General features: G+C 48.2%; 2 protein-coding genes across 7 annotated transcripts in view; one reads left to right on the forward strand and one right to left on the reverse strand.

The window, feature by feature from the left end:
- The window catches only part of cdc42bpab (CDC42 binding protein kinase alpha (DMPK-like) b), a 69,713-nt gene extending 46,319 nt beyond the window's left edge, over positions 1-23,394 (forward strand). Inside the window, exons 7-43 of one of the 4 annotated variants that reach the window (XM_085372212.1) lie at positions 538-738; positions 841-979; positions 1,092-1,201; positions 1,300-1,379; positions 2,046-2,224; positions 2,369-2,488; positions 2,629-2,762; positions 2,912-3,033; positions 3,155-3,275; positions 4,310-4,420; positions 4,572-4,819; positions 6,679-6,784; positions 8,798-8,922; positions 9,968-10,073; positions 10,311-10,459; positions 10,545-10,636; positions 10,888-10,964; positions 13,030-13,068; positions 13,413-13,532; positions 13,826-13,906; positions 13,985-14,090; positions 14,180-14,316; positions 14,469-14,608; positions 15,124-15,205; positions 15,419-15,638; positions 15,884-15,946; positions 16,046-16,299; positions 16,389-16,513; positions 16,590-16,804; positions 16,966-17,063; positions 17,247-17,331; positions 17,708-17,831; positions 18,073-18,190; positions 18,421-18,538; positions 18,628-18,785; positions 19,502-19,576; positions 20,711-23,394. In XM_085372212.1, coding sequence (XP_085228338.1) covers positions 538-738; positions 841-979; positions 1,092-1,201; positions 1,300-1,379; positions 2,046-2,224; positions 2,369-2,488; positions 2,629-2,762; positions 2,912-3,033; positions 3,155-3,275; positions 4,310-4,420; positions 4,572-4,819; positions 6,679-6,784; positions 8,798-8,922; positions 9,968-10,073; positions 10,311-10,459; positions 10,545-10,636; positions 10,888-10,964; positions 13,030-13,068; positions 13,413-13,532; positions 13,826-13,906; positions 13,985-14,090; positions 14,180-14,316; positions 14,469-14,608; positions 15,124-15,205; positions 15,419-15,638; positions 15,884-15,946; positions 16,046-16,299; positions 16,389-16,513; positions 16,590-16,804; positions 16,966-17,063; positions 17,247-17,331; positions 17,708-17,831; positions 18,073-18,190; positions 18,421-18,538; positions 18,628-18,785; positions 19,502-19,576; positions 20,711-20,842 — 4,710 coding nt within the window. In that variant the 3' untranslated portion in view covers positions 20,843-23,394. The remainder of the gene's footprint in view (positions 1-537; positions 739-840; positions 980-1,091; positions 1,202-1,299; positions 1,380-2,045; positions 2,225-2,368; positions 2,489-2,628; positions 2,763-2,911; positions 3,034-3,154; positions 3,276-4,309; positions 4,421-4,571; positions 4,820-6,678; positions 6,785-8,797; positions 8,923-9,967; positions 10,074-10,310; positions 10,460-10,544; positions 10,637-10,887; positions 10,965-13,029; positions 13,069-13,412; positions 13,533-13,825; positions 13,907-13,984; positions 14,091-14,179; positions 14,317-14,468; positions 14,609-15,123; positions 15,206-15,418; positions 15,639-15,883; positions 15,947-16,045; positions 16,300-16,388; positions 16,514-16,589; positions 16,805-16,965; positions 17,064-17,246; positions 17,332-17,707; positions 17,832-18,072; positions 18,191-18,420; positions 18,539-18,627; positions 18,786-19,501; positions 19,577-20,710) is intronic. The other 3 variants (XM_085372209.1, XM_085372210.1, XM_085372211.1) reach the window with 3 other exon arrangements.
- Positions 23,395-24,489: 1,095 nt separating this feature from the next.
- fzd3a (frizzled class receptor 3a) overlaps positions 24,490-26,808 on the reverse strand; it is a 19,905-nt gene continuing 17,586 nt past the window's right edge. The window contains exons 6-8 of one of the 3 annotated variants that reach the window (XM_085372214.1): positions 26,757-26,808; positions 24,843-25,097; positions 24,490-24,761 (exon numbers count right to left, since the gene is read on the reverse strand). The exon at positions 26,757-26,808 is cut by the window's right edge and continues 97 nt beyond it. In XM_085372214.1, coding sequence (XP_085228340.1) covers positions 24,503-24,761; positions 24,843-25,097; positions 26,757-26,808 — 566 coding nt within the window. In that variant the 3' untranslated portion in view covers positions 24,490-24,502. Of the gene's footprint in view, positions 24,762-24,842; positions 25,254-26,756 lie in introns of all 3 variants that reach the window. The other 2 variants (XM_085372215.1, XM_085372213.1) reach the window with 2 other exon arrangements.

Genomic DNA, 26,808 nt, shown 5'->3' on the forward strand with positions numbered 1-26,808 from the left:
GGGGTCTCCCAGGAGGAGAGTGCGGTTCAGCTGCTTGGCTGAGCCTGCAGTTTGTGATTCAGACCATTCTCCGAGCCCCATCCCAAAGACAAGAACGGGATGAAATAGATGATCAAAGAAAATCTCAGAGGGATGATAAGGACTGTTTGAAAAGGAAAAACCAGTCTACAAATAGATTCAATGTAGGGATGTATTTCTCAGGTGTTTTGTGCATTAAAGCAGCTCTTTGAATAAGAAGCAGATACAGAGAAAACAGCCCAAATGTTTAGTGTTACTCTGTAACTATTCAAACGTGATCTACAATGTAATGTTCTCCCAGTTACGGTCCTATTATAATGCAGGCTCACTGAAAGTGAAGTCACTGGAGTTCTGTAGATGTAAACAAACGCTGCCTTCCTGCCGTGGTGGAATTTATCTCACGTGTTACAGAATTTCACCTTTAATTCGTCGTCATCACTGCTGTTGCTGACTTTACACGCACAAACCTTTGTCACCTCTTAATTTCTTTGATATACTTTGTCTTAAATTCTCTGCTAGGTTCAGTCATCTGTGGCTGTGGGAACCCCAGACTACATCTCTCCAGAAATCCTCCAGGCTATGGAGGATGGGAAAGGCAAATATGGGCCAGAGTGTGACTGGTGGTCCCTGGGGGTCTGCATGTATGAAATGCTGTACGGCGAGACTCCTTTCTATGCAGAATCCTTGGTGGAAACCTACGGGAAGATCATGAACCACAAGGTGAGCTGACGAAATTAAAAGGTGTAACGGTAAAACGCTCGCCTGAAATTTGCCCAGTTTGACCAGTAAACACTTCGTCAAATGCGATCATGTCTTGAACAGGAGAGATTCCAGTTCCCACAGCAGATCACAGATGTTTCTGAGGAGGCGAAAGATCTGATTCGCCGACTCATTTGCAGCCGAGAGCACCGATTGGGTCAGAATGGCATCGAGGACTTCAAGCAGCACCCCTTCTTCGCGGGTACAGGCTCCACCTTTCTGTCGCACACAAAGATTACCTGAAAAACGTTTACCGTTCGCTGTATGCTGCTTAATAAATGCATCTCCTTGTTTTTCACCTTCGACCTTTTAAGGCATCGATTGGGATAACATTCGCATGTGTGAAGCCCCCTACATCCCAGAGGTCAGCAGTCCTACAGACACCTCCAACTTCGATGTGGACGACGACTGTCTCAAGAACTCGGTACGTTTGGAGGAGTGAACGCCATCCTCTCACGGTGTCGTCTGACTGGACGTATTCATACTGACGTGCAGATTTCACATGATTTCAAATCCTTTCAGGAGACGATGCCCCCTCCCTCTCACACTGCTTTCTCAGGCCACCACCTGCCCTTTGTAGGTTTCACCTACACAAGTAAATGGTAAGTGTTAACAAACAGCTGCTGCCACTCACCTGTTTCTGCCTAACAACCAACTCTTACTACAGCTGGACTTCCTGTGTCTTTGCTGATGATTGTTAAATAGCAAAAAGAGGAGGAACAAGTCTCTGACGCCTCTTCCTGAATCAGACTTTCTTCATTTAGCCTCTTTTGAAAGTCTTCCTTCAGACTCATAATGACTGTGATAGCGAGCAGATGCTATTTTCCTCCAGCAGTTGTCACAGGTTGTCTTCATATGTAATGACTTTATTTATTTTTAAATGGATTTCCTATACAAGCTGTCTCAGCACGTGGTGTGAGGAGGCGGGGGAGATTAGCTTTCCTCCCTAATAAGGTGATGTTGCTGTACATCCTCAGGCTGAAGTGGTACTCATGAGAAAGCACCAGACCCACCAGCTGCTTCCTTATCTTTTCAAGCCTCAGTGATAATAGCCTTTTCCTTCCTTTCTGTCCTTCTGTCTCTTTCTCGCTCCACCTCGCACTCCTCGTGTCCCTCTGCTGTTTTCTCCCATGACTCAACTTTCAGCTTATCTCTGTCGCCATCACTTCTCTCTCCCCGATCTTTCTTTGTATTTTCCCAATGACCGGTTTGATGTCATCAGAAACCACCAGCACCAATGTAAATAGTTTGTCCCCCCTCCTCTGTAGCACTCTGTCTGATCGGGGTTGCCTGCGACAGCTGGGAGGTGAGCCGGGGAAGGCCGGGCAGGACAAGCTGGATGTTGAAGTGCAGCGTAGCCTGGAGGACAGCCTGGCCACCGAGGCCTACGAGAGAAGGATTCGCCGCTTGGAGCAGGAGAAGCTAGAGCTGAGCCGCAAACTGCAAGGTGAGGTCGGAGCAGCGTGCATCATATGCACACAGCCATCATGAGGCATGAGCATCCAGTCTGCACATGCTGAACTTAAAACTTTCCACTCTTGCCAGTATGGCTTTTAAAATGCCTATAAATGATGTTTCTGATGTGCCACAGAGTCGACTCAGACGGTGCAGGCGCTGCAGCACACGGGCGAGGGCCCCCTCAGTGCTAACAAGGAGGTGGAGATCAGGAGCCTGAAAAGCGAGATCGACATTCTGAAGAAGCAGATCGCTGGTCAGGACACAGTGCAACGCTTTTCCTTCTGAATCAGCTCCTGATTGTCTCTGACAGACACAAACGGCAGCAAATGTGGTTGTTTGGCAAATGTCTGACAGTTTCAGTTGCGTTTCAAACCAAGCGTGTGTTCGTTTCAGACTCAGGCCAGCTGGAGAAGCAGCTGGAGGATGTGACGCTGGCTCGGAGAGACTTGGAGGACTCGTCCAAACACATCAAGACTCTTGAGAAACAGATGAAGAGCATCACACAGGAAAGGGATGACGTACAGAAGGTACGGCTAGTGTTTCGTGTCATTCTCTGGATATTTAAAGAGCTACAAACGAGTGAGATTTTATTGATCAAGCTGAAATAACAAGTTATTGGACTACTTTGTGGGAGGGATCTGAAATGCTCAACTCTGCTGTCGTCTGTCGTGTTCAGGATCTCATGGACGCCAGCGAGAAGTTGAAGGTTCAGTCTAAAGAGCTGAAGGAAGCCCACAGCCAGAGAAAACTGGCCATGCAGGAGTTTTCAGAGCTGAACGAGAAGCTCACAGACCTCAGGTAGAAGCACGCGCCCAATGCCAACCGCCGACTGCTAGAGTTTCTTTCGTAATGTTTTTTAACAAAGTCCCGTCCATGAATAAAACGCCCACGCTGGATGTCTTCCTGTCCCGGTTCACAGGTCGGCGAAGCAGCGCCTGGTTCGTCAGCTGCGTGACAAAGAGGAGGAGATGGAAAGCCAGAATCAAAAGGTGGAGGCTCTCCGCCTCGAGGTGCGAAAGGCCGAGAGGGCCAAGAAGGAGGTAGAGTAGACTCCCCCGTGGTTGCTGGCACGCCCTGCTCTGTCCGTGTTCACCTTACGCACTGCGAAAAATGTAACGTGTGCAATCGCTGCAGACGTCCAGAGTTTCATGTCCACAGATCACAGTGGCACAAAATGACGTGAAACATTGAGACGTTGTTCCTCGCGTGTTGGTAGAGCAGCATTTACCTGCTTAACATGTGCTGTGTATGATCGGTGGCAAGAAACGGTTTGTGAATTTTATCGCTCTATAAATACGACATCATATATAATCTTATTTCCACTCACGGCCTGAAGGTAGATGGAGAGAACCAGTCATGCAAATGAAATGAAACCAGTAAGTCATTTATTTAGAAAAATCCATCAGCGCTGCATATCTGTGATGGGGACGTGTGCGACCCACCGCTGTTAGAAATTCAACACTTCTAAGAACTGTCTATGAGCTTGAGCCTTTTTGTTCGCGGCTTCAGTTCTGGCTTGTAGCCGAGTTTCTGTTCATTTCAGCTTCTGGGACAGTCGTCCCATAACACGAACTTTATTCTTGGACCAAGACTGAGGCCTGTTCACACACTTGTCTTTAGTCCGATGTCCCGACGTTTTCTTTTCCAGTGGGCTCGTATGCTGCGTCAGTGGTGACAGGCTGTCCTGGGCCAGTTCTGTTTCATCCACGTCATCTTCATCAGACTGCACGTGTCCTCTCAGAGAGCTGCAGCTTTCTGGTGTTTAGGGCTCCTCTGGTTGTTGTTATTAACCTGAACATCGGCCAACACCAGAGCGGATTTTACCCCCGGAGTCCAAACCGTTTGTTTCTAACAGAAATGTCATTTCACACTTTGATAGATCCTCAGTCTGTAATTATAAACAGGCCACTCACTCAGTGTCCTAATGCAGAAGTTGCTCACAGGTTTAATGTGTTTGTCTCTGTAATGTAAAATATTTGTGCAGAAATCTAGAAACGTCCAAAGTGTTCACAAAAGACGTGTTGCAGCTGCGACATGTTTAAAAGCTCGTCTGCTTTCCTCGTTTCATCATCAGATGGAGGCTCAGGTGGAGGAGCAGGCGGCCGAGGCTCAGAAAGAGAAGAAGCTGAGAGAGCGCAACGAGCAATACAGCCGACAGCTGCAGGAGGAGCTGGAGGGGCTGAAGGTGAGTGTTCCCAGCTTTAACCATTCAAAGTACTAATGACTTAATCACCCCGATGGAGATATTTTAGGGTTTTCCCCTGCATGAGTACAACGAGTCTCACTGGTACTCTTTTCTTCTCCATACAAATCTTTGTCTCATTCCCACCACCCAGGTGAAGCAGGCTGGCTCCTCTGCTGCCCCGGCCCCGGCGGATCAAACCCAGGAGGTCGGGCGTTTACGTGGAGAAATGGAGAAGAAAACGATGTTCTTCGAGGAAGAGTTGGCCCGCAGGGGGGCGCAGTACAGCGCCGAGCTGAAGGCGCTGCGTAAAGAGCTGAGAGATGCCGAGAGCCAACAGCTCAACCTGCAGAAAGAGATCCTGATGCTCAAAGACAAACTGGAAAAGACTCGTCGTGAAAGGTATCGCACCAGTTTGCCTTTCCTGGGGCTGCTGTTAGCGTTGGTTCCCTTTAGGTTTGTCTTTAATACGTTGAGTTTAATTCTTCTGTCGTCTCTTTCAGTGACGATTCCACGAGGTGATTACTGTTAACGATAGTTTCATCCCATTAATCCCCTTTGTGCTCTAAATATAGTAGTATATGGGGTGGCTGTAGCTCAGGTGGCAGAGCAGGTCAGCCACTAATCAGAAGGTCGGTGGTTCGATCCCAGGCTGCCTCCTGGCTGCATGCCAAATATCCTTGGGCAAGATACTAACCCCATGTTTGCCTACTGGTGGTGGTCAGAGGGCCCGGTGGCGCCAGTGTCCGGCAGCCTCGCCTCTGTCAGTGCGCCCCAGGGCAGCTGTGGCTACAATGTAGCTTGCTATCGCCAGTGTGTGAATGTGTGTGTGTGAATGGGTGGATGACTGAATGTAGTGTGAAGCGCTTTGGGGTCCTTAGGGACTAGAAAAGCGCTATACAAATGCAGGCCATTTACCATTTACCATAGAACTCCAGCCGTCCCCTAACATTTCCATAAATTGTGTTTAGATGGATCGTAAATATACCAGCGAGAGTTTCCCAGGCACACTGTCACAGTGTTTGCCCCACAAACATGAGTGGATTTCATTCCCAAGGCTGCACTAGTCCAGCTGTCCCTTTTATTTTTAACATTTTAAATTTACAGCTAATGGTGATAGTAGGCTGGTAAAACAAACATCTTAAAAAATGAAAATGACCTCGATGCTTGGGTCAGAGTGGGTGGAGGAAAGGTCTCACTAAGCCGGCCCGTTAGTCAGAGCTGGAAGGATGCAGGTCCCCAACTGAATTTGAAAGGTTTTAACATGTTACCTTTATACCTGTAATGTCCTGATTACCCTGAATGACTCCTGTTCTGGCTTTTTGGGTTTGGGAGACCCGTTACTGTACTGTTAGTGTTTTAAATGAATCTGCAGGAGACGCACAGTTTAAAGCTGTCTGTGCTGCAGCGAGCTATTAATCTCTAATATGTCAAAAAGAGCTGGAAACCCTTGTTTCTTACAGCGGCTGACACACATCCTGATGTTTGCTCTGCTGCAGATCAGCATCACTTATTCTTGCGTTTGTTTATATGGGGCGTGTAAAGCTGCAACATGCAGACGATAGAATAATTCTGCTGTAAGACGTCTGTAGAGAAATGCTTCAGATCTGAGTGTTTGTTTAAAGGTGTCACATCTGCCCCTCGGTTCATCCTGAAGCACAAATCTAAACCAACAGTGCCGTCTCCACAGGCCTGTTCAAACTTCACTGCAGTCACTACTCAGTAATGGTTGGTGATAAAATGAGAGCAGCAGAGGCTGAAATGGTAACAAAATAAAAAGATCTGTCAAAATGTGTCAACGTGGAGGTTTTATACCAATAAATGAGAAGAAGTTGTTTCTTCTGCGGCACTCAGGCTCACCTGATCCAACTCTGAGCCGCTAGTTTAATACAATTTGCATAAAAACGTGTTTTTGTGGCGCTTTGTTTTGGTACCCTGTCCCATCCTGCCTGCTGTTAGTGCCATATTACTCCCACTGCTGTCTAAGTCGGTTTCAAACGCAGCACTGTATCAGATCCTAGCTGCATTAATGTGTTTGGGCTGAATAATGCATCTCGGTGTTTGATCTAAGGTTTGGACAGATGTGGGAGGAATTACACGAGAGCTCCAACAGACGTGTTGGTCTTAATGTTAAAATGACAAATGCGAGAAATCAGATGGAGTTTTGCATTTATAAATTGTGGGTTGGGAATAAATGTAAGTTTATACAAAGTCACAAGTTTTACAGTAAGTCTGTGTGTGTGTGCTTTTTCCCCGTCCAGCCAAAGCGAGCGGGAGGAGTTTGAGACCGAGTACAAGCAGGAGTACGAGCGAGAGCGAGTCCTGCTCACTGAAGAAAACAAGAAGCTGTCCAGTGAACTCGACAAGGTGCCACATCTTTATTTATACACAAAGTGACTGTCAGCGCACAAACCTGGGTCATCTCTGTCAGTCTTTAGTGAGCTCTCAACACACACCAACACAGCGCTTTGACCCCAGCTAACCCCAAACTCTTTCATCACATTCCTCCTCCACCCCCGCTCTCCCGCCAATGCCAAAGAAATCACTGTTCAATATCCTGCGTAAAAACAGCCGTCGCCGCCTCCACAGTGGATGGGATGACTCTCTGGACTGAGCTCTGTTGACTTTGGAAGTTCAGAAAGGCCCTCGTTTTAAACAATGTCTCATAAGCAGGAGACATTCTGACATTATATCACTGTACTTATTTGTGTTTTGTTAGTTGATAAAGATGGATTCGATCTGCGTGTGCGTTAGCTCCACCACCACCTTTTCAGCACGTTTTGAAGTGTGTAAAAAAAATTCTTGTTTGACTCGTCTCACCTTTCAAAGGAGGCTCCAGAGTTCACACCAAACTGCTTCGTCTTCACTCGGCACCATTCGTGAAACGACCTGTGGGCTGGACTTGTGTTCAGTTTGTCCAACTTTCCAACTGCATTTGACCTCCATCCTTGTTTTCGGCCTGAATTTCCACGATCAAAGAAACATCACAGGAAAAGCTGTTTGCGTTCAGTGTCAGCTGTTGACAGAATGAAATTGGCAGTGAATAAATATGAAAAGACATCCCAGTATGAGAACATCATCCATTGTCAGCGCGAACTGTTTTAGCAGCAAACATTATGGTTAGAAATGAAAAAGGAATCTGGACCCTGGTCAGGAATATCTGCAGTTTCTTCTCCAAGAGCAGGCAGATGTGATTGATCAGCATCGTTTGTCTCCCCACAGAGGTTCTTGTTCTGCCTCAGCATCGTCAATGTCATGTTCTTGGACTTGCAGTTAAAAATAAACTCATTAAAAACTAACAATCGTTATCAGCTGGTAAAAACATTACTGTACTGAGAGATTTCACTTTCAGAGAGATGCTTGATAATAAAAAGTGCATCTTTCTGCCTTTTCACAAGTCAGACACAGTTGAGCGAGTCTCAGCATCGCTTTGGTCATTTGCACTGTTACAATGTTGCTGTTTCAGATATTGAGGTCTGTGTATGTGCAGGAAATCTGAGACAAAGGTTTTGGTTCTGTGTGACCTCAAAGAGAGCAGATATCCATATATGGTCATCCTGTGTACCTGCTGCTCAAACCTGCTGTTTATCAGAGGTGCTCTATCAGAATAAACTGAAACGTCTGGTTTAAGACAGAATTATTCACAATTCAAAACTTCTTTATCTTATACTCTGTTCATCTAAGCAGAACAAAGTGTAAAACGCCCATTTAAAGAAGTCGTGGGGAGATATGAGACAGAATCTCTGACATGCTTTGCTTTCTCCAGCATGAAGTATTTTGTAGAGCTTGCTTCGTTAATGGCTACATCCATGATTTCCTGGCATCCGATGGTCATTTCCAAACCCGAGTAGCTGCACATCTGTCACATCTGTGTCGTTCTGGACGTTTTCATAGTAACATGAGGTCAGGGGTGTGTCGAGCATGTTTCATGCCTAAGCTGGTGGATTTGCCCCCAGAGGTTTGCATGCTGGAGAATGTCACAGTGTCAGTGACGTAAAGCTTCTTTACAACACTGACATTTGCGTTTGCTGGAAACCAGCTTGTAGACCAGTTGCAAAACTATCCCACTTTCCTCATTCCACAAATATAGTGAGCAGTGAGCTGACCTCATGTCAGAGGATCTCACCCTCACATGTGAGGAACACGCGTGGTCCTGGTGTGATGGAGCAGCTGGGACTGAATCATAAAGTCTGTCTTCAACAACACGCTAATTAATTTTACGCGAGCACCCGAGCCTCTCATGTTCACTGACAACACGAATGGCAAACTGTGTGTAATGAGTTCGTTTACCAGGCGTTAGACTTTGACAGCTTTGTGACTTTACAATATTGTGTTTAATAGCATGCTCTCCTCCCCCCACGTTTGTTCTCATTCCTGTAGCTAACCACCATGTATGAGAAGATGAGCAGCTCCAACAGGCAGCTGGAGGATGAGATGAGGGAGCTGGCTGATAAAAAGGAGAGTGTAGCTCACTGGGAGGCCCAGATCACAGAAATCATCCAATGGTAAGACGCACGCTCATATATGCACACTGCAACCTTCTCAAATGTCCCAGATACTTGCTGAGGCATACGCTTTCCCCCGCTGATGTTAAAGCGCCAATTCAAAGACGTTTATGTTCAGTGTGACAAAGTGCGAGCAGACACGCTTCTGTCTCGTAGTGGATTGGGTTCCTTGTTGGAGTATAACTGCAGCATTTCTCACATGCCGCTGCAGATCAGAGCTGCTCGGCCCTGCCTTCCACTCAGATCACTTCTCAGTGCAGCTGACACCTCGCCAGCTGCTCAGCCTCTCACTGTTGGACAAGCCTAAAGTCTTTACATAGCACACATACCACACACACACACTTCAGACATGTAAGTACAAGTGTTGAGTGTGGTATGCAGGTTTAGAGGAATGTAGGGATCACTGTTGCCCCCTGGTGGCCGGGGTTTGCTACTGCAGGGGCTAAATAAGGAAGTAGGATCACTTGTAGGTAAAAACAAAATGAATGAAACATCCTTTCACGACTTGACACGAACTCTGATTTTTGAATGTCAAACGTGTGTGGTGTGCGCTCTGTGAGCGCCAGAAAATGTTTACGTTAGCGTCAGCGTAAGTCTGTGCTGTGAACACGTCAGTTTATTCTACCTGAGTGTTCAGGGTTAGTGAGCGACTCACCTGCAGGCTGAACGTGTGTCTGTTTTGTGTTGGTGCGTGTGGTGAATGATGTGTAAGCAATGGTTAAGTGTGATACGGGTCACAGGACCTGAAGAGCATACAGTGAAAAGGCGCGTTTACAGAGTGTGTGTGTGTGTGTTTCCAATTCTGCCACTGAAGGATGTTTGTAGAGAGCTTCAAACAGCCCATCAGTGCTCGTACTGACAGAGAGATACATCTTTATATGTAAAATAAATAATAATATGCTGTCAGTGTGTGTTAGTGTTGGCTTTAGACTCTTGGTTTTATGGTTATGGTAAAGTTGACACCCATGGAATGTGTTTACATTTGTAGTAATGTGTGTGTGTGTGTGTGTGTGTGTGTGTGTGTGTGTGTGTGTGTGTGTGTCAGGGTGAGTGATGAGAAAGATGCTCGGGGCTACCTGCAGGCTCTGGCCACTAAGATGACAGAAGAGCTGGAGGGGCTGAGAAGCAGCAGCCTGGGAGCGAGAGCCACGGTAAATAAACACAAACACGTCGTCTGTCTGCTGCAGAACTAAAGGAAATCCCTTCTTGTTGTTGTTGTTGGTAGAAACTAGTTCAGTGATTATACATTTTAAAATGATGAAGCCAAAGTGAATGAATATCATCAAAGAAGCCAGTCTTTCACTCTTACACTGACAGGTAAGTCGAGCAGCGGTGAGTCCCTTTCTGTCTGGTGATTCGCTCAGTTTCTGCTTCTGTCTCCGTTTCAGGACATGCCGTGGAAAATGCGGCGTTTGGCCAAGCTGGACATGTCTGCGCGCCTGGAGCTGCAGTCGGCCCTGGACGCTGAGATCAGGGCAAAGCAGAGCATCCAGGACGAGCTGAACAAAGTCAAGGCCAACAACATTTCCACAGAATGGTATGACTGCTGAACTTTTTTAAAAACAACTTAAACCAACTTTTGCTAAACGACAGCTAACGTATCATTGTGTCTGATCGATCAGTAAACTGCAGGAAGTTGGAAGTAAAAACCAGGAACTGCTGGCTGAGATCGAGCGTCTGAAAAAGGAGACGGAGGAGCTGCGGCTACGGCGAGGTGAGCACGCGTGCTGTGGCTGAGTGGGCGCTGTGCACTGAAACCGTTGGAGATTATCACACTGCAGGAGGGTTATGCAGCAATCAGACGCTCGGGACTCTTAATGTGTACAGACAAATGTATTGTTGCTTGGGGCTCATGAATCTGCGCCCCAGCTCTTTGAGGCGGTCCTGTGACTCGTGTAAGTCACCCTTTGATGTTTTGATATTGTGTTCTTAACAATGGTTGTGTTGTTTGTCCTGTGACTACAGGTGTCAAGCACCAGGATTCCCAGAATTCCTTCTTGGCTTTTCTCAACGCCCCCACCTCAGCTCTCGACCAGTTCGATGTAAGCATTACAGAGAAAATCTGGTTACGAGCACAACAACTGAAAGATTCAAATCCATGACTTTCAATTCTCTGCTCTCCATTAAGATGTTTTCTTCACGCTTTCATTATTTATTTTTCACCAGTTTTTATTTTTGTTTTGTCTTTTGTTTTCCTCACATCACTTCCTGCTACACAAGGATTCTTATTCCTCATCCTCATCTTCTTTAATTGAGTTTTGGGAAGATGTAAGTTTATCTTGGTTAGTTGGGGGTGTGTGTGTGTGTGTGTGTGTGTGTGTGTGTGTGTGCGTGTGCAACAGTAGCTGTAGGTCTGAGCATATGAACTAGATGAGATGGTGTATGTGCAGACTGTAGATTTGTGTCACTGTATGGAGACGTGGATCTTCGCTGTTATCTGAAGAAGGGAAACTCTGTTGTGCTTTTATAACAAGATGATTTAAAAGTGGCTCCACAGGATGGGTTTCACATTTCAGCTCACATATGTTAAAACTACATGTGATTGAAAGATAAAATGAAAATATAGACGAGCTCTCCTTTTAGTTTCTGTTAGTTTGGTTAAAAAAAACTTGCCTCGAGAGGTTTTGATGGACGTGTTTTGTGGAGACTCTGAGTCTGCTAGACTGAGTCAGCTGCCCTTTAAAACTTGTGTAACTATGAGCTAAATCTGAGACTAAAAACTAAAATAAAACATTTTCAAACAGTAAAAACTAAAGTGGAAGAAGAAAATCCACTGAAGCTAAACTGAATTAAAACACTAACCAGAAAATGCAAAACTCTAATAACTGGTTATTTGTACCATATCTAAGTCCACAATCCTTTGAGTTTGGCGACAGAGAGCAGGACGCATACGGAGCTGCCTGCAGGGCAGCTGGTCTTTCTCTTTTCATGTAGTCGAGAAGGACGTCAGAGAATCATTTTGTCTCTAACAGTTGAAATTAGGAGGGTTGGCGAGTACGAGCCCAGGCAGTGAGAGTGAAGTAAACGAGTGTCGACGGCTGACAGAAAGTCAGTTTGTGCTGCAGCACCAAAGGCAGCATGAAAACACAACAGTAGTTGATTTCCAGTCTACATCTTCTGACTGTGTTGCGCTGGCCTGCAGTTTTTACGTCAGGCTAAACCGGACCTGCTGCGTCTGGCTTCCTCAGAAGCTACATGACCTCCACGTTTGCTGCTAACATGAGAGCGTTTTGGATTGAAGCTGCTCAGCGAGGGAATAATAATGTTGTGGCAGCTTCTCTAAACACACTGAGGACAAACGGGGAAAAGTGGAGTTTGCAGAACACGTCCACTTTTAAAACCAGATGTTTTCATTGTTTCCAGTCAGATTCATTTTACCTGCTTTAAGAAAATAACATGGCTTTATAGTTTAATTCAGTATTTAGTATGAACACTTGTGAAGGTGGACAGTTCTTGTAGTCCTTGTATTTAGATGCTTGCTGGACTGGCTCTACTTTGGCTTTCTAGAGCGAGAACCTGAGAAAACAACATTATTCACAAAGTTGAAGTATTTTCCAGTCAGGCCGGTCGCTGTTCTCTGTGCTGCATTTCCTTAGTAGCTCCTTCCATATTACACGTGTACGTTTCCACCATGTCTGCAGCACAAAGCCTCATGGATACATGAATCTAATGCAGTGCTTCCCAACCAGGCTCGCTGTGCCCCAGTGTGGCCCCAGTGTGGCCCCAGTGTGGCCCCAGTGTGGCCCCAGTGTGGCCCCAGTGTGGCCCCAGTGTGGCCCCAGTGTGGCCCCAGTGTGATATTGCACAGTTCATTTGACTGAAACAAGCAGCTTGAATTCAACAAAGCGACTGAACTGAAAAATGTTTGAGCAGAAGCTGATGGATCCAGGTGTGGTGGATCATGAGCTAGAGCTGTTAGAAATGTAAATCGATGGTTTTCTATTAGTTTCATTGTGCTGCAGAGGAAACGCTGCATCGGTCGGGAATCATGGGTCTAATGTAGAACAGCCTTTTCTCCCGTTTTCATGTGTCTCTCTGAGTCTGTTTAAAGATGTTTTCAGCCTTTCTGACTCATCTGTGTCTCTGCCTCTCCTCCTGCCACTGAAGCACTCGCCGTCCATCGGCCCAGCTAGCAAAGGCAGACGTGTAAGCACCATCACAGATGTGTAGTCTTGTCACGCTGGTTCATTTGTGTGTTTGCATGGCAGGTGTTTGAATTTGTCCGATTGTGCCTGTCTGTGGTGCTGCAGGTGCTTTGTTTGCATGGTTTCTGGTGGATGCATGTGTGACACTGTTGTGCTTTGAAAGCTCAGTGAATGTGTTTGCTGTGTGTATTATGGTGACAGCCCTTTCCTATTAGCATGAATGCTGGCTAGGTGGTTTGTGTCACTAATCTGTTCTTCTTCATTTTCCCTCGTCGCCTTCCTTTTACACCTTCCTCCCTCTCCTCCCGTTTGTCGCACCTTTCTTACTGTCCTCTCTCTCCACAGGTGGACTCTGTGGATAACTTCACCCCCTCCAACACGCCGTCTCGGGAAGATGACCCCAAGTCCCACCTTAAGCCCCGCTCTCGTTCACCTTCCATGGCTAGTGACATGGAGCCAATAGAGGTTAGACATTCCCTAAATCTGGGCAAGAAACCCACAGCTTCAGGGTCTCAGCCTCGTTTGCTGACCAGCAGCACATGAGCCGCCAGTGCTTTCAGACTGAGGTTAAATATTATGCAGCAAGTAAACATCAGAGAAAAATCACTGGCAGCTCGTTTGTCCTGCATGGCGATGATCTTCTCATGGCTGAACATCTGTGTGATCCTGAAGCTCCAGCAAGCTTGTTCTTTGCGACACAACGATTCTTTTTATAGGACGAAACAGTGATGATGTTCTTTGTGTTGTTGTTCACGTAGTTGATCGATCATCCTCGCTCAGTTCAGACGCCCACCATGCGCTCAGGAGGTTATGGCAGTATCGGGCGCTCCTCACCTAAGGTTGGTCATCGGTTACTCGCTGCTGAACGACCACGGCTCAAGTTTCTGTTTGCTAACCGCTCGTTATGTCCTCTGCAGCCCAAAGCACATCAGTTTGTAGTGAAGACATTCAACACACCCACCAAGTGTAACCAGTGCACCTCTCTGATGGTGGGGCTCATCCGTCAAGGCTGTACGTGCGAAGGTGAGCGCGAGAGGAACGGACGGGGGTGTTTGACACGATTCAGTACTCCTACAGTCACAGCCCTGACCCGTCTCCCTCTGTGCTTCTAGTATGCAACTTTTCCTGCCATGTAACGTGTGCGGACAAAGCTCCAGCTGTGTGCCCCGTGCCGCAGGACCAGACCAAGGGCCCGCTGGGCATCGACCCTCAGAGGGGGATCGGTACTGCTTACGAAGGACACGTCAGGGTGAGTGAAGCCTCAGAGACCCGCGAGGCTCTAAAGAACGCAAATGTCTGCAGTGTGTAGGATCCTCGCTGTTTAGACGTGAAACCGTTGGCGCGGACGCTTCGTGAGATGCAGGACTGATCGCACTGACGCACAGATCTGTTTGTTTGCAGGTGCCCAAACCAACCGGGGTGAAAAAGGGCTGGCAGAGGGCGATGGCTGTGGTCTGTGACTTTAAATTGTTCCTCTATGAACTGGGAGAAGGAAAAGCAACACAGCCAAGTGTGGTCGTCAGTCAAGTCATAGACATGAGGTAAGAACTCCTGAAACTAAGAAATGCTTTAAGCGTTTGAGGAAGAATTGCCTGCTTCAGTTTGTAGTTTCTAAGTAAATGTCAGTAAAAGTCACCAGAACGTGACTTTTGTGTTTGGATAAAACGTGTTTTACAGACGCACGCGAGTAAATTATGATGGAAATCTTTGTTTTCTGACACATTTAAGCCCAAAGATTCATTTAAAAAAGAGAAAAATGAATCGGTCGTTAAAATAAAGTGGAGCTCGGCCATCAGCTGGTGTCCAGTCCGTAGCACGCTTACAGTCGATGGGCATCTGCAAGCTGCTTTGCAACCACCTCCACCCTTCGTGCTGGGTTAGACATAAACAATAGTGCATCTGTTGCTCTGTCGTGCATGTGGAAATAAGCAGCGCCTGTTAACTGCAGCGCCGTGACGGGAACATTTCTAACAGTTTCTTCAAAATGTTTTGGACTTGCGGCCTTTAGTGACGAGCATCGATGAAATGTAAACACTGATCTCCATCTTTCACCCAGGGATGAAGAGTTTTCAGTCAGTTCAGTCCTGGCCTCTGATGTCATCCACGCCAGCCGCAAGGACATTCCCTGTATATTCAGAGTGAGTACCTGTCCACGCCGTAAAGCGGCTCCTGGAGGTTAAAGGTCAAGGCTGTGTGCACAGTCATGTTTCTAATGATTGTCTTGCTTTGGATGTCGTTGCCAAAGGAACCATATTATGACAACTGGATGAACTTGAAGAAGAGATGCATCAAACGCCAAAATCTCTTTCAAACACATAATGCGAGCCTTCATCATCCTCCTCTTTCCTCAGGTCACGGCGTCCCAGCTGTCCCCCTCCAGCAGCCACAAGCCCTCCATCCTGATCCTGGCCGACAGCGACCAGGAGAGGACCAAGTGGGTGGGCCTCCTCAACGAGCTCCACCGCATCCTGAAGAGGAACAAGCTCAAGGAGCGCTTCGTCTACGTCCCCAAGGAGGCTTACGACAGCACCCTGCCCCTCATCAAGACGACACAGTCTGCTGCTATCATAGGTGGGCGCTCAACCCTCAGCAAGTGTTAAAATGGCGACCCACAAACTCTTTGTGTTGTCGTCTGAGCCGAGTGCAGTCGTGTTTTAGAAATGCACCGTTTAATCATCACAGCTGTTACCTGCTGTCAGACAAACACCCTCCCAGCAGTTTGTCGAGCGTTTTGACAGCAAAGAAAGCAGCTGAAAGTTTTCAGTACAGTCTTTCTCCTTAGCGCTGCTGTCTCACCTCTTTCGTTTCACTCTCAGATCACGAGCGCGTCGCCCTGGGCAACGAGGAAGGCCTTTTTGTCATCCATGTCACCAAAGATGGTAGGATCTGTGTTGGTGTTTTTGGTGTGTTCCCGGTTGTGCGACTCGTGTCGCCTCTGCTTTCTGCCTCGTTTCCCTCACTCCTCCCTCTGTCCTCAGAGATAATCCGGGTGGGGGACAACAAGAAGGTGCACCACATTGACCTGATGCTCCAGGAGCAGCTGCTGGCGGTCATCTCCGGCAGGAACCGCCACGTCCGCCTCTTCCCTTCGCAGGCCCTGGACGGCCGCGAGACCGAGTTCTACAAGCTGGCAGAGACGAAAGGCTGCCAGACCATCGTGTCGGGTCCGGTCCGCAACGGCTCGATCACCTGCCTCTGCGTGGCCATGAAGAATAAAATCATATGTTACGAGGTGAGAAAAAGCTCACTCTCGCTAACCCTCGAGGCTTCTGCCACTGCTCACTTGATGTGACTTGATGTGACTTGATGACACTCCTGCAGGTGAATAAGAGTAAAATGCGTCACCGTCGGCTGCGGGAGCTGCAGGCCCCGGGGCCGGTTCAGTGGATGGGTCTGCTCAGTGAGCGTCTCTGTGTGGGCTATCCGTCTGGCTTCATGCGCTACAGGTACTTTACATCATTACAGCTGCGCTCCCCTTCAGCGTACATGAGTCTGACTTTGTGCTCCTGAAACCCTCCACAGTGTCCATGGGGACATGTCCCCTGTCAGCCTGCTCCACGCTGAGGACCACACACTGGCCTTCATCCCTCAGCAGGGCCTGGACGCCCTCTGTGCCGTGGAGATCTCCAGCAAGGAGCTGCTGCTGTGCTTCAGTGCCATCGGGGTGTACGTGGACTCGCAGGGCCGCAGGTCGCGGCAGCAGGAGCTCATGTGGCCGGCTGTGCCCATCGCTGCCTGTGAGTGCGCGCAGTTTGATACACAGATGTGTGAATGCGACACGTGTGTGCGGGCCGTCACCCTGCGCTTATACAAGTCAGCGTGACTGTTGGGCTCTTACAGGATGTTGTTTGTGTACTTTTTATCTGAAAGAGTGAAACTGCTGTATTATGTTCCTCAGGCTACAACGCCCCCTACCTGTCCGTGTACAGCGAGAACGCCGTGGACGTGTTTGATGTCAACACCATGGAGTGGATTCAGACCATCCCGGTCAAAAAGGTCGGTGTGGAAGTGACCGAAGCTTCAGCAGCTTTGGAAATAGCTCAGTCTGACCTTTGATGGCTGCACAGATCACAGATTAAACACTGGTGTGTGTGTGTGTGTGTGAGGTGACTCCAGGGACTAAACTCACACGTTGGTCTGAATCTCAGCAGATTTGCTGATTTCTCTCTTCCCCTCCAGATGCGACCTCTGAATGTGGACGGCTCTCTGAACCTGCTGGGGCTGGAAACCGTGCGCCTTATCTACTTTAGGAACAAGATGGCCGGTAAGATCGCTCTCTGTGCCGTGTGAGGTGAAGAATTCGTCCTCAGTCTCTTTTTAGCATTTTGCTGTTAAATGTCTTTATTATTAAGCGTAGGATTACCTGCAAACTACTGCAGTGGCAGGTCAGGATCCAGCTGATGTGAGCTGCTTATATGACAGCGTAAGACCGAATTGCAGCGTGACAAAGGTCAGGTGTGCGCTGGGCCGTCATCACGACCCTCACAGATGGAAGCAGCTGATGTTTGTGTCACGTGCAATAAGTTAAAGGAAGTCGCATAAAAACAAGCGCTCCTCTGTGTTGCCAGTTTGAATCTTCCTCTGGTTTTGATCTGTGTCCAGCATCAGCAGCCAAACGATGATCTTTGTTGATCTTTCAGAGGGCGACGAGCTGGTCGTCCCGGAGACGTCAGACAACAGCCGGAAGCAGATGGTGCGCAGCATGAACAACAAGAGACGCTACTCCTTCAGAGTGCCCGAAGAGGAGCGACTTCAGCAGAGGAGGTAGTTTACCTGAAGCTCTGTACTCGCCGCCGGGAGCTCTCGGAGAATTCGCCGTTATTTCCCCAAAGCTGCTCTCACCACGTTCTGTTACTCTGAGCTGCTTTCCAATGCTGATGATGGCCTGTGCCCGATGGTTGCGATCTGTATTTTTAACTGAACCAGCCGTATTAGCATCATCCTTGTAGGGAGGAAAAACCTTGTTGCTGTCTTTGACGCGCTGATCCTGTGTCTGTGATTCCAGAGAGATGCTGCGAGATCCCGAGATGAGGAACAAACTGATCTCCAATCCAACCAACTTCAACCACGTGGCTCACATGGGACCAGGAGATGGGATCCAGATCCTGAAGGATCTGCCCATGGTACATGTGCAAACACACGAACATGCTTCCTTATCCTGTCACGTGAGCGTGCCATCCCTGACATACTGAAGCCCCCCCCCCCACACTGACACTGTCCGGTCCTGAGTTGTGTGTCTGTAGAGAGCATGCATCATGTTTTTCTGCCCTGTGTGTGTGTTTACGTGCACCCTCCTCACTCCTCTCCCCCCGCACTGCACTCTGTGTGTGTGTTTTCTGCGTGTTTAAACCAGAACGTCCGTGTTCAGGATAGCCGAGCGGGGTTCAGCGGCTCCGTCAGCATTCCCTCCATCACCAAGAACCGGGCCGAGCCGGGCCGCTCCATGAGTGCCAGCAGCGGACTGGGCATACGTGAGTACCGGCAGTCGTGTTAGAGCTCACGTTCGGGGAGGTTCGTCTGTCTGTGGCTTCATGTCCGCCGCCTCCTCTCGTCTCCGCAGGCTCGTCCTCGCAGAATGGCAGCGCTCTGCGCAGGGAGCTGTCAGGAGGAAGCTACGGGTCCAAACGCCAGACCATGACCTCTCCTTCCGAGAGCTCCCTGTCCTCTGGCGGAGGGGTGGACTGCGGTGATGCTCCGCTCTCACAGTTCGACAGAGAGGTCAGTGAACGTGCAGCTTCATGTGAGGTTGACTCTGAGTATTAAACAAACATTAACTAAATAACTCAGTTTTTACTGGCTGTTGGCTCGAACCTGCAACATCGTGTCAATCAAACATCAGCTTCGTATGACGTCCACATAGAGACGGCTGTTTTCTTGTCGTGAGCTTTAGCAGGTAGACATTATCAGCAGAAACTGCCTGTACTCCCCTTTGAACCAAACTCCTCCATCAGTCACGAGCATCCCGACATCTGCAGGCCGCGCTCCTCATCCCATCGCTCCGCAGGTGTTAGCTCCCTGTGATGTCAGCAGAGGCCGTATTTGCCGTGATTCTTGCTTTTAGCTTTTAGGTCGGATGAGAGCCAATCAGACTCCAGTCTGGCACTGGTGGTGCAACATCGCTCATAATGGTTTCCGGCAACATCACTTCTAAGTTGTTTTCACTCGCATGAAGTGACTCTGATCGAGAGTACAGGAAAAAAATAAAAACAGCAATTATGGGCGACGGCTGCCCCCCCCAGTCCCCCTGTCATTCCCCCTGCTGGTCCTCCCTTCCCATTGGACGTTGTCAACTCCATCCTGCCCCATCTCGCCTCCCTCCATCCTAACTCAGCTGTTCCCTGCTTCGTGCCTGTCCCCCTCCCTTTGCCCTCATCCCTCCCCACCCCAGCATGTTGTCTGTGGGCTGGGCGCTGAGTCTGAACTCTCCTCTGCAGTGGCAGGCAGTCTCACCGTCGGAGAAGACCCCCGATCTGAAAAGGGCTTTAAGGACCCTGCTTAGTAAGATGAAGGTAACGTCAACAGCTGCAAACACACAACTGAGAGCACCGTGTCACTGTGTATCACACACACACACACACACACACACACACACACACACACACACATCACTGAGTCGCCTTCGCTGCACCATTTCAGCGCCGTCACATCAGCAGCCTCTGATTGGTTTGTTGCATCTCTCAGCTGCACCATCTGGCCTTCGTGTCATCGCCTTTCGTTGCCGATGGAGTGGCGCGGCGCTGCTTCACCATCGCTAATCACAGAGCATGTGTGCTTCCATACTGCCCCCCGATGGCCTGCCCATGTTTCCTTACCAGGAGCTGTCAGCTCAGAGCACAACCAGACCTCTGGTTACTCAGCAGGTGATGGGAAATGAATACATAGTAAAGGAACGATGTCACAAACTTGAATAAACATAAATATTTTGGCATTAATAATCCACACAAGTTTTCAATGCATGATGTTTCCTCGTTATATTGGTGGTGCCACCAGGAGGCCCCTGGTTGTAAGACTGTGCCGTCACACACAAAGGAAAAAACTTCTCTCATGACAGAGAACAAGAGTGTGCATGCTTGAGCGTGTCAGGTCGATGTGGGCGGGAGCAGTGTAGCTGCGCCTTTGCTGCCCATCTACACGGACTCATGCAGCTGTGCTTCGTGTAGCCGTAGTGTGACTGTGCTCTTTAGTGTTTTATAGGTGGGGTGTGTTTAGATGGGATATAAATAGACGATTGGATCGGTGAACTGTAAGAAACGTACATTACACAGTGTATGAAACACCCAGGACATCAGTGAGCTGGAAGGAGCCTCACACGCTGTACAAGGGTGAAGCAAGCCCACACACACACCACCAGCTCGGCCTGCCTGCATGTTTGTTTTCCTTCAGCTGATCATTTCTGGTCAATCGAGCCGTTCATCTGCATAAGCGGAAGACGAGGCGGGGGCGGGTCAGCGTCACTCAGTCTGACTTCCTGTCTGCCCCGCCGTCACAAAAAGCAGATTAATGAGCAGTGCATGTGCAGCAAGCACTCGTCATCAGTAGCTGTTAGGAGCAGACAGAGGCGCAGCTTCATCTGTCGTACACGTCCCAGTTTACTTTGTGGAAGGGATCGTCTAATTTCTCCAACTCTTCCCTCTTTCCTCCAGGATTCGGACTCCCCACGCCACTCCACGGCCTCCAACAGCTCCACCTTCAGCAGCCCTCCCAGCCCGGCCTCCCCACACAAGACCAAGTCCCTGTCCTTGGAGAGCACAGAAAGGATGGGCTGGGACACATGAGCCCCCAGCGGTCCATCCGACCCCCCTCACCCACCCACCGACTGACCCATCAACGACCCACCCACCGACAGCACAGGACTCCAAATTCTCCAACTCTTCCTTTTTTGAATATTGTTCCCTCACTGCCCAGAGAACTGCACCTCCTGCCCACCACTCCCTCCCAAAGAAGATTTGTCCCACTTTACCCCCCCGCACTGTGTCTCAGCGTTCTTCCACAGTGGGGCCGAAACACTCGCTAGACAGCGAGGGACAAGCTATCAAATGCTATCAGTGGTGTACATGTGGGTGCTGATGTTTGGCTTGTGTGTGTGAGTGTGTGAGAGAGAAGGTGTGTGTGATGTCGGGCAGGTGATGCAGGAACAGGAAGCTCCCATTTTGGCTCTTTTTGGTCAACTTGTCGAGATTCACTGAGAGACTCTTAAAAAGTCACGATGCAATCCAAAAAGAAGATGAAATATTATTGAGAGCAGAAGGTTTGTACTTGTACATAGGACCCGCCGGGATTCAGGGGACAGTGTTTTAATTTATTTATCAATCATAGACGAGGAAAGGGGCTCTGCTGCTTTGTGGCCGAAGCAGACGGGTGGAGTTACCCCCCCCACCTGCTTTCTCTCTGGGTGCTGCAAAAAGATAAAAAAAGGAATTACTTTTATTTTTTGCTCCTGATACTAAGTGCAGCGACTTTATAACATTTTTAATTTCCACCATCAGCAAAAAGCTCCAACAGCGGCTCCTGTGACATCACACGACAAACTCATTCGGTTCCCCAGAGCGAACGACATCATCAGGGGTGCGCGTCCTCCGTCGTGGACGCTCCACGTTGTCCAGCCAAAACTCCCGACACAGTCATGTACATAGGTTCAGAGTAGAGAGTAATATATGATAAGGAAAATACTATAGAGAACTACACGGGGCGGAAAACTCCTCCTTTATTTTCCCGCTTTTGTTTGGAGTGATTCCGGGTTGTTTCGCACTCGAAGCCATTTTAAAACCACTTATTTTGTTTTTACTGATTTATTTTAGATTTGTTTGTTTTCATGTTGTTTCTATGACGTGTGCGCATCCCTCCCCTCCACTTCATATGAGTGGGGGGGAAAAAGCTGACTTGTGTATCGGCACTGCTGCCTGTACGCAGACGCACACACACAGACGCACACACAGACACGCACACAGACACACACACAGGCGGTTGTTGCCTTGTTGTGCTCCTCTGACTGTTGGCGGTGTTTGAAAGGTCGCTGAGATGAGCTGTTTCACCAAATACGGACACAACAGGGAGGCGCCGCGACTTTGCTCGTTCCAACCAACGTTTTAATGACTCGTGAAAATTTGTAAGAGGAGGGATTAAAAAAAACGAGAATGTAAACAGTGCGAGGAAGTCACACCTGGGTTTGTGTTCTGGAGGCGATGGAGTAAATGACCTCTGCCTGTTGTTGTTGTGTGACCTGAACAGGGCCGGAGCTCTGAGCCGCCTCCACGGCACTACTTTACTCTACTTTACTCTACTTTACTTTTCCTTTGTCAGTGGAAAGGCCTTTAAAAAAATAGAAGAGGGGGAAACGGTGTGGCAGCTTCTGGCTGCAGAGCAGGGCATTCACAGCCACAAACCTGTTACCTCTGTTCATCTCCTGTAGGCATTTTGACCCGAGGGACACGGCGGCGTGGCATCAAAGAACCCACAGAGGGTTTTAGCCTCGCTCCACATGATTCCACTCGTCCTGTTTGTCAGAAAGGGAAAACTCTTCAGTGGTCATTCCCCCTGTGGAAACACAGCAAAGAGCTGCAAACAGCTCATTCCAGGTGTTCTTATTTTTATTATTTTTTAATTTGAAGAGAGGTTTAGAGCTCCCAGCTGGTTTTACTCCAAATATCTTAGAACTTTTTTTAAGCTAGTGACTCCTTCGTTCCTGCGACGAGTTCATCTGCAGAACGACGAGCCGGTGTGTGAGGTGTTAGCCAGGCGGCGTCTGTTTTTCATTTTTGGCCAATACTGTGCAGAAAATCTGATCCTAGATGTCCCGGTTCAAAGAGAGCGAGAAGGGGAAACTCAGGAAACAAATTTTCAGTCAGATGAGCGCGATCGAGGTGCGTTTGATTCATTTGATGGATGGGCAGCAGTAAGTGAGGGAATGTGACTCGGGTGGAGGCGGCAGTGAGTATTGGGTGACAGGTGGCTTCACGGCCGAAGTGCCGCAATTTAAAGAAATGGAAACGCCTTTACATTTCAGTGAGGTCTTATCTCCAGTACCTTCTATATTGTTTTGCTCTTTCATATCATATTCCACTTTGTTTTCTAGGATTGCTTTGTAATAATTTGTACAGTTTTGCATGTTATAGATGTAATCATTTGTTTTCAGTTTGTCGTTTTATTCTTTTTGGAGCGGTTTGGGTGTTTTACTGAGGATAACCCACTACAGCTGATGTAGATTCTTTTTTTGCACAAAAATATTTAAGGTGTAAGGTCAAAACAAAAATAATGTATGGAAGCGGCTGCCACACTTACGTGGAGAACTCATTATATTAACCTGACTCCGATGTATTTCAATAAAGCGGAGGGCTGTTACAAATACACTCAGTGTTACCGTGTGCTCATTTCTCCTCAGGAAACATCAGAAGCTTTTGATTGTTTTGAAACTTTATTACAAATGACCAACAGGAATTCACTTTTTACATCTATGAACATGTTTTGCCTCTGGAGGAAACGTTGCTCTAACTTTAGTAAGGACACATTTGCAAACAGGACGGAGTAAATCTGCTCAAAGCGAACGTGTTCGGACGGAAAGGGAAGGTAAGCTGTGTTCAGGTGTCCGTACAGCTCCATGAAGGTCGCTGGTGATCTGCTTGAGGTCATTGAATCTGTGCTTCATCACCTCTGTTGGGTTTGTTCTCTTCGCAGTCATAAGGCAGGAGTTTGGATTCAGCATGTATACTCTGGATTTCAGCCCTTGGGTTTAAAACAGCAAAGCACAGACTGACATGATTTCCTTGTATCGTTCCAAACATTATTGCACAGGTGCAATAAAACACTCACTAAAATCCAGCTTTTAAAATGAGGCGAGGCTTCTAGAAAGTTCAGCAGACTTAAAATGCCTTCGTGTGCAGAATAGCAGGTTCAGATTCAGCAGAGATCTAAAAGCTGTGGATGGATCTGAGAACTTTCATTCAGTCGTTTCATCCTCACTGAAACCAGTTCTTTCAGTTCTTCTCCATTTAGGCCAGTCTTCTCCTGATTGGCTGCCCCTCATAAACAGAAGAAAACCTGGAACAAGGGTAATAAATCTAAGCCCCACCCCCACCCCAAAAACCTCCCAAACACTAAAGACTAGAGGACGGAGCTCCAAATGTCTCGTGTCCATCATCGAAGTCCTTTTATACAAAGTAAGCCGCGTCGTGCGGTCGGTCACATTTAGTTGTCTGGCTCAGTCGTCGTTCCCCGACTGGGTGGAGTTTAAAAACTGTGCTAAGATTCACACTGGAGGCTACGTCATAAAGCTGTGAGGATGTTTAAGGCAAAGATTTCTGTCCCGTGCCCCCCCCCCCTCTGTAACCAGACTGTCACTAAGCTGATGCAGCATTTGTTTCATCGATATTTCAGCTCTGAGCTCCCAAACCCATCACAGTGGCTGCTCGTCGACATTCTCCTCCTCAGACTCCACCCCTTCAGGCGGTCGCTCCATCCTCCTCCAGGACTCTGTGGATCCCGTTTCTGGGCACGCCGAGAACCGCCGTGGCCCCGCTGCTCAGGTCCCTGATGCTGCTGTGGCGCGACTGGTTCTCGAGCCTCTGGGCGGAGCCGTGCCGCGACAGGCTGTCGAGGTGATTGGTGCTGCAGTGCCTGGACTGTGATTGGTGGTTTAGACGAGGCAGGCTCCCATATGGCAGCCGCTCGTCTGCGGCTCTGAAACTGGAGGCCGTGTATCTAAATGGAGAGGAGCAGAAATGAGCCTCGGGGCTGTGCGGGTGGGCGGGGTTAATGAAAGACCGCGATGTCAGAACCTACCTGCCGTCTCGCGAGCGGTGCAGGCTGCCGTGGTAGCTGCTCATCTTGGAGCGGGCGCTGCGCACGGAGCCGGCTCGGCTGGTGCTGGCGCTCGGCGGCTCGTCCAGCATGGCCAGGTGGGTGGAAGAGGCGTGTGTGGAGGTCCCTTGCGTGGATGTGCCCCGTGACTTCCTCACAATGGGGGTGTTGGGATCCCTGAGGAGCAGCTGGGTGAAGTCGGGCTCCTGGAGCACTTGTCGGCTATCGTTGACCATCCTGCTGCAGCAGGTGGAGGAAGAGGAGGAGGGGAGAGGTGGCAGGGAAAGATGCAGGGTGGAAGGGAGGGAGAGGGGGAAGGTGGAGGGGCGGTGGGTGTGGTAGAAGAGGATTGAGGAATGTGTGGAGCAGGCAACGGGAGAGGGGGTTAATGCTCTGTTTGGAGGGGAAGTGGTGCAGAGGAGGTGAAAGCCTCAGAAGGCGTCACTGCAGGGACACAAACTGAAGACAAATCAGGATCTGTTCACATTAAGCTCTGCGCTCACCTGCAGGTCCTCACATCAGGCTTAATGATACGTGTGTGAGACAGGTGCACACTCTGCATTTATAATGTGATAACTAAGCAAACGTGTTTTTATTTGTTATTTTGGGACCATGTGTGAGGAGCTCCGGAGCGTCAGCAGCTGCCCTGAAACAGCCGCGCTCCCATCAGCTGCTGTACACGTGCAACACAAAAGAAATGAAATCCAGGTCTCCTTAAAATAATATTTGAATCAGTATATGTGGAAACATTTCAGTTTGCCAAGCTGTAAAATGTTTGAACTGTAAATGTGTTTCGGGAAGAGAACGCGAGTCCTTGTTTAGTGTCTCCATTGACTACAGAACAGATTAGGAAGAGACAGGAAGTCCACATTTACAGGAAACTGCAGTCTGCTGTCTATCTGCACGATGTGTTGTTTCCCCAATATTAGTGTCTCTTTACTGGTAAATCTATAATTAAATTCTCATTTATCAAGTCCTGAATAATCAGATCTTATAACACCAAATGATGCTGATGGAGCACTTTGCTCTCAGGCTGCTGGGTTACTTCTGCTTCCTTTTTAAAAGTAGAATGGGAACTGGAGCCTTCAGCTTTCAGGCCCCTCGTCTGTTTATCATTGATTGAAATTCATTCAGAAATGTTTAACGACTGAGCTGTCACAACTTTCAAGTACAAAGTTTTATGAAGTCTGCCACATTCCCCCCTTTTTTCTTTTTTTATCCTTTATTTATTTCTCCTCCTTATTTCATTGTGCTGTATATTGTTACTCTTATTTGCCTTGTATGTCTACTGTACAAACTGAACTGGAATGACTGACTGTTCGCTTTATAAGTTCAATAAAGTTTGGAAAAACCCTCTTCGGCCGCTCCCTTCTGCCGTATTTTGCAGCAAAATAATCCACACCCACCGCCGTGCTATGAATTGTGGGATATATGGGACCATGAAGCGTGCACCGGACCACGCTTGATATTTGGGGAGATCGACAGCGCATTTGGAGTATGCATTTGAAGTACACTTTGAATTGGGACAGCCGTCGTCACGTGGCGGTGACGTAACCGCACTTAAAATGCGTACTTCAAGCGTGCAGACTCTGAATTGGGACACAGCCAAAGACGGCCTCATTGTTGACTATTCATTTGCTTTGAAGAGGATTTTGAGAACATACGGGAGCTGATGTTGCTGCCCTGTGTGTCTCATTCAAACTACACTCGGATACTTTTTTAAATTATTATTTCATTATTTTGCCATCCACAGCTCTGAAGTTAAAACTAAATCTGATGATCACCACAGAGAGATGAAGCGCTTTGAGTTGTAAATACTGGGACAAACCTCATGTAAGCTTATTTATATTTAGCAAAATCACACAAAGACGCCGTCACAGTGTGACACATACGTACTCTTTACGTCTCTTGCCGTGGAAGAAACTGGCCCACTCGAAGCAGGTCTTCT

The sequence above is a fragment of the Diplotaxodon limnothrissa genome, linkage group LG15 (genome assembly GCF_057381915.1).
Source record: "Diplotaxodon limnothrissa isolate DT_005_m linkage group LG15, D_limnothrissa_male_GT1.1, whole genome shotgun sequence".
NCBI classification, from domain to species: Eukaryota; Metazoa; Chordata; class Actinopteri; order Cichliformes; family Cichlidae; genus Diplotaxodon; species Diplotaxodon limnothrissa.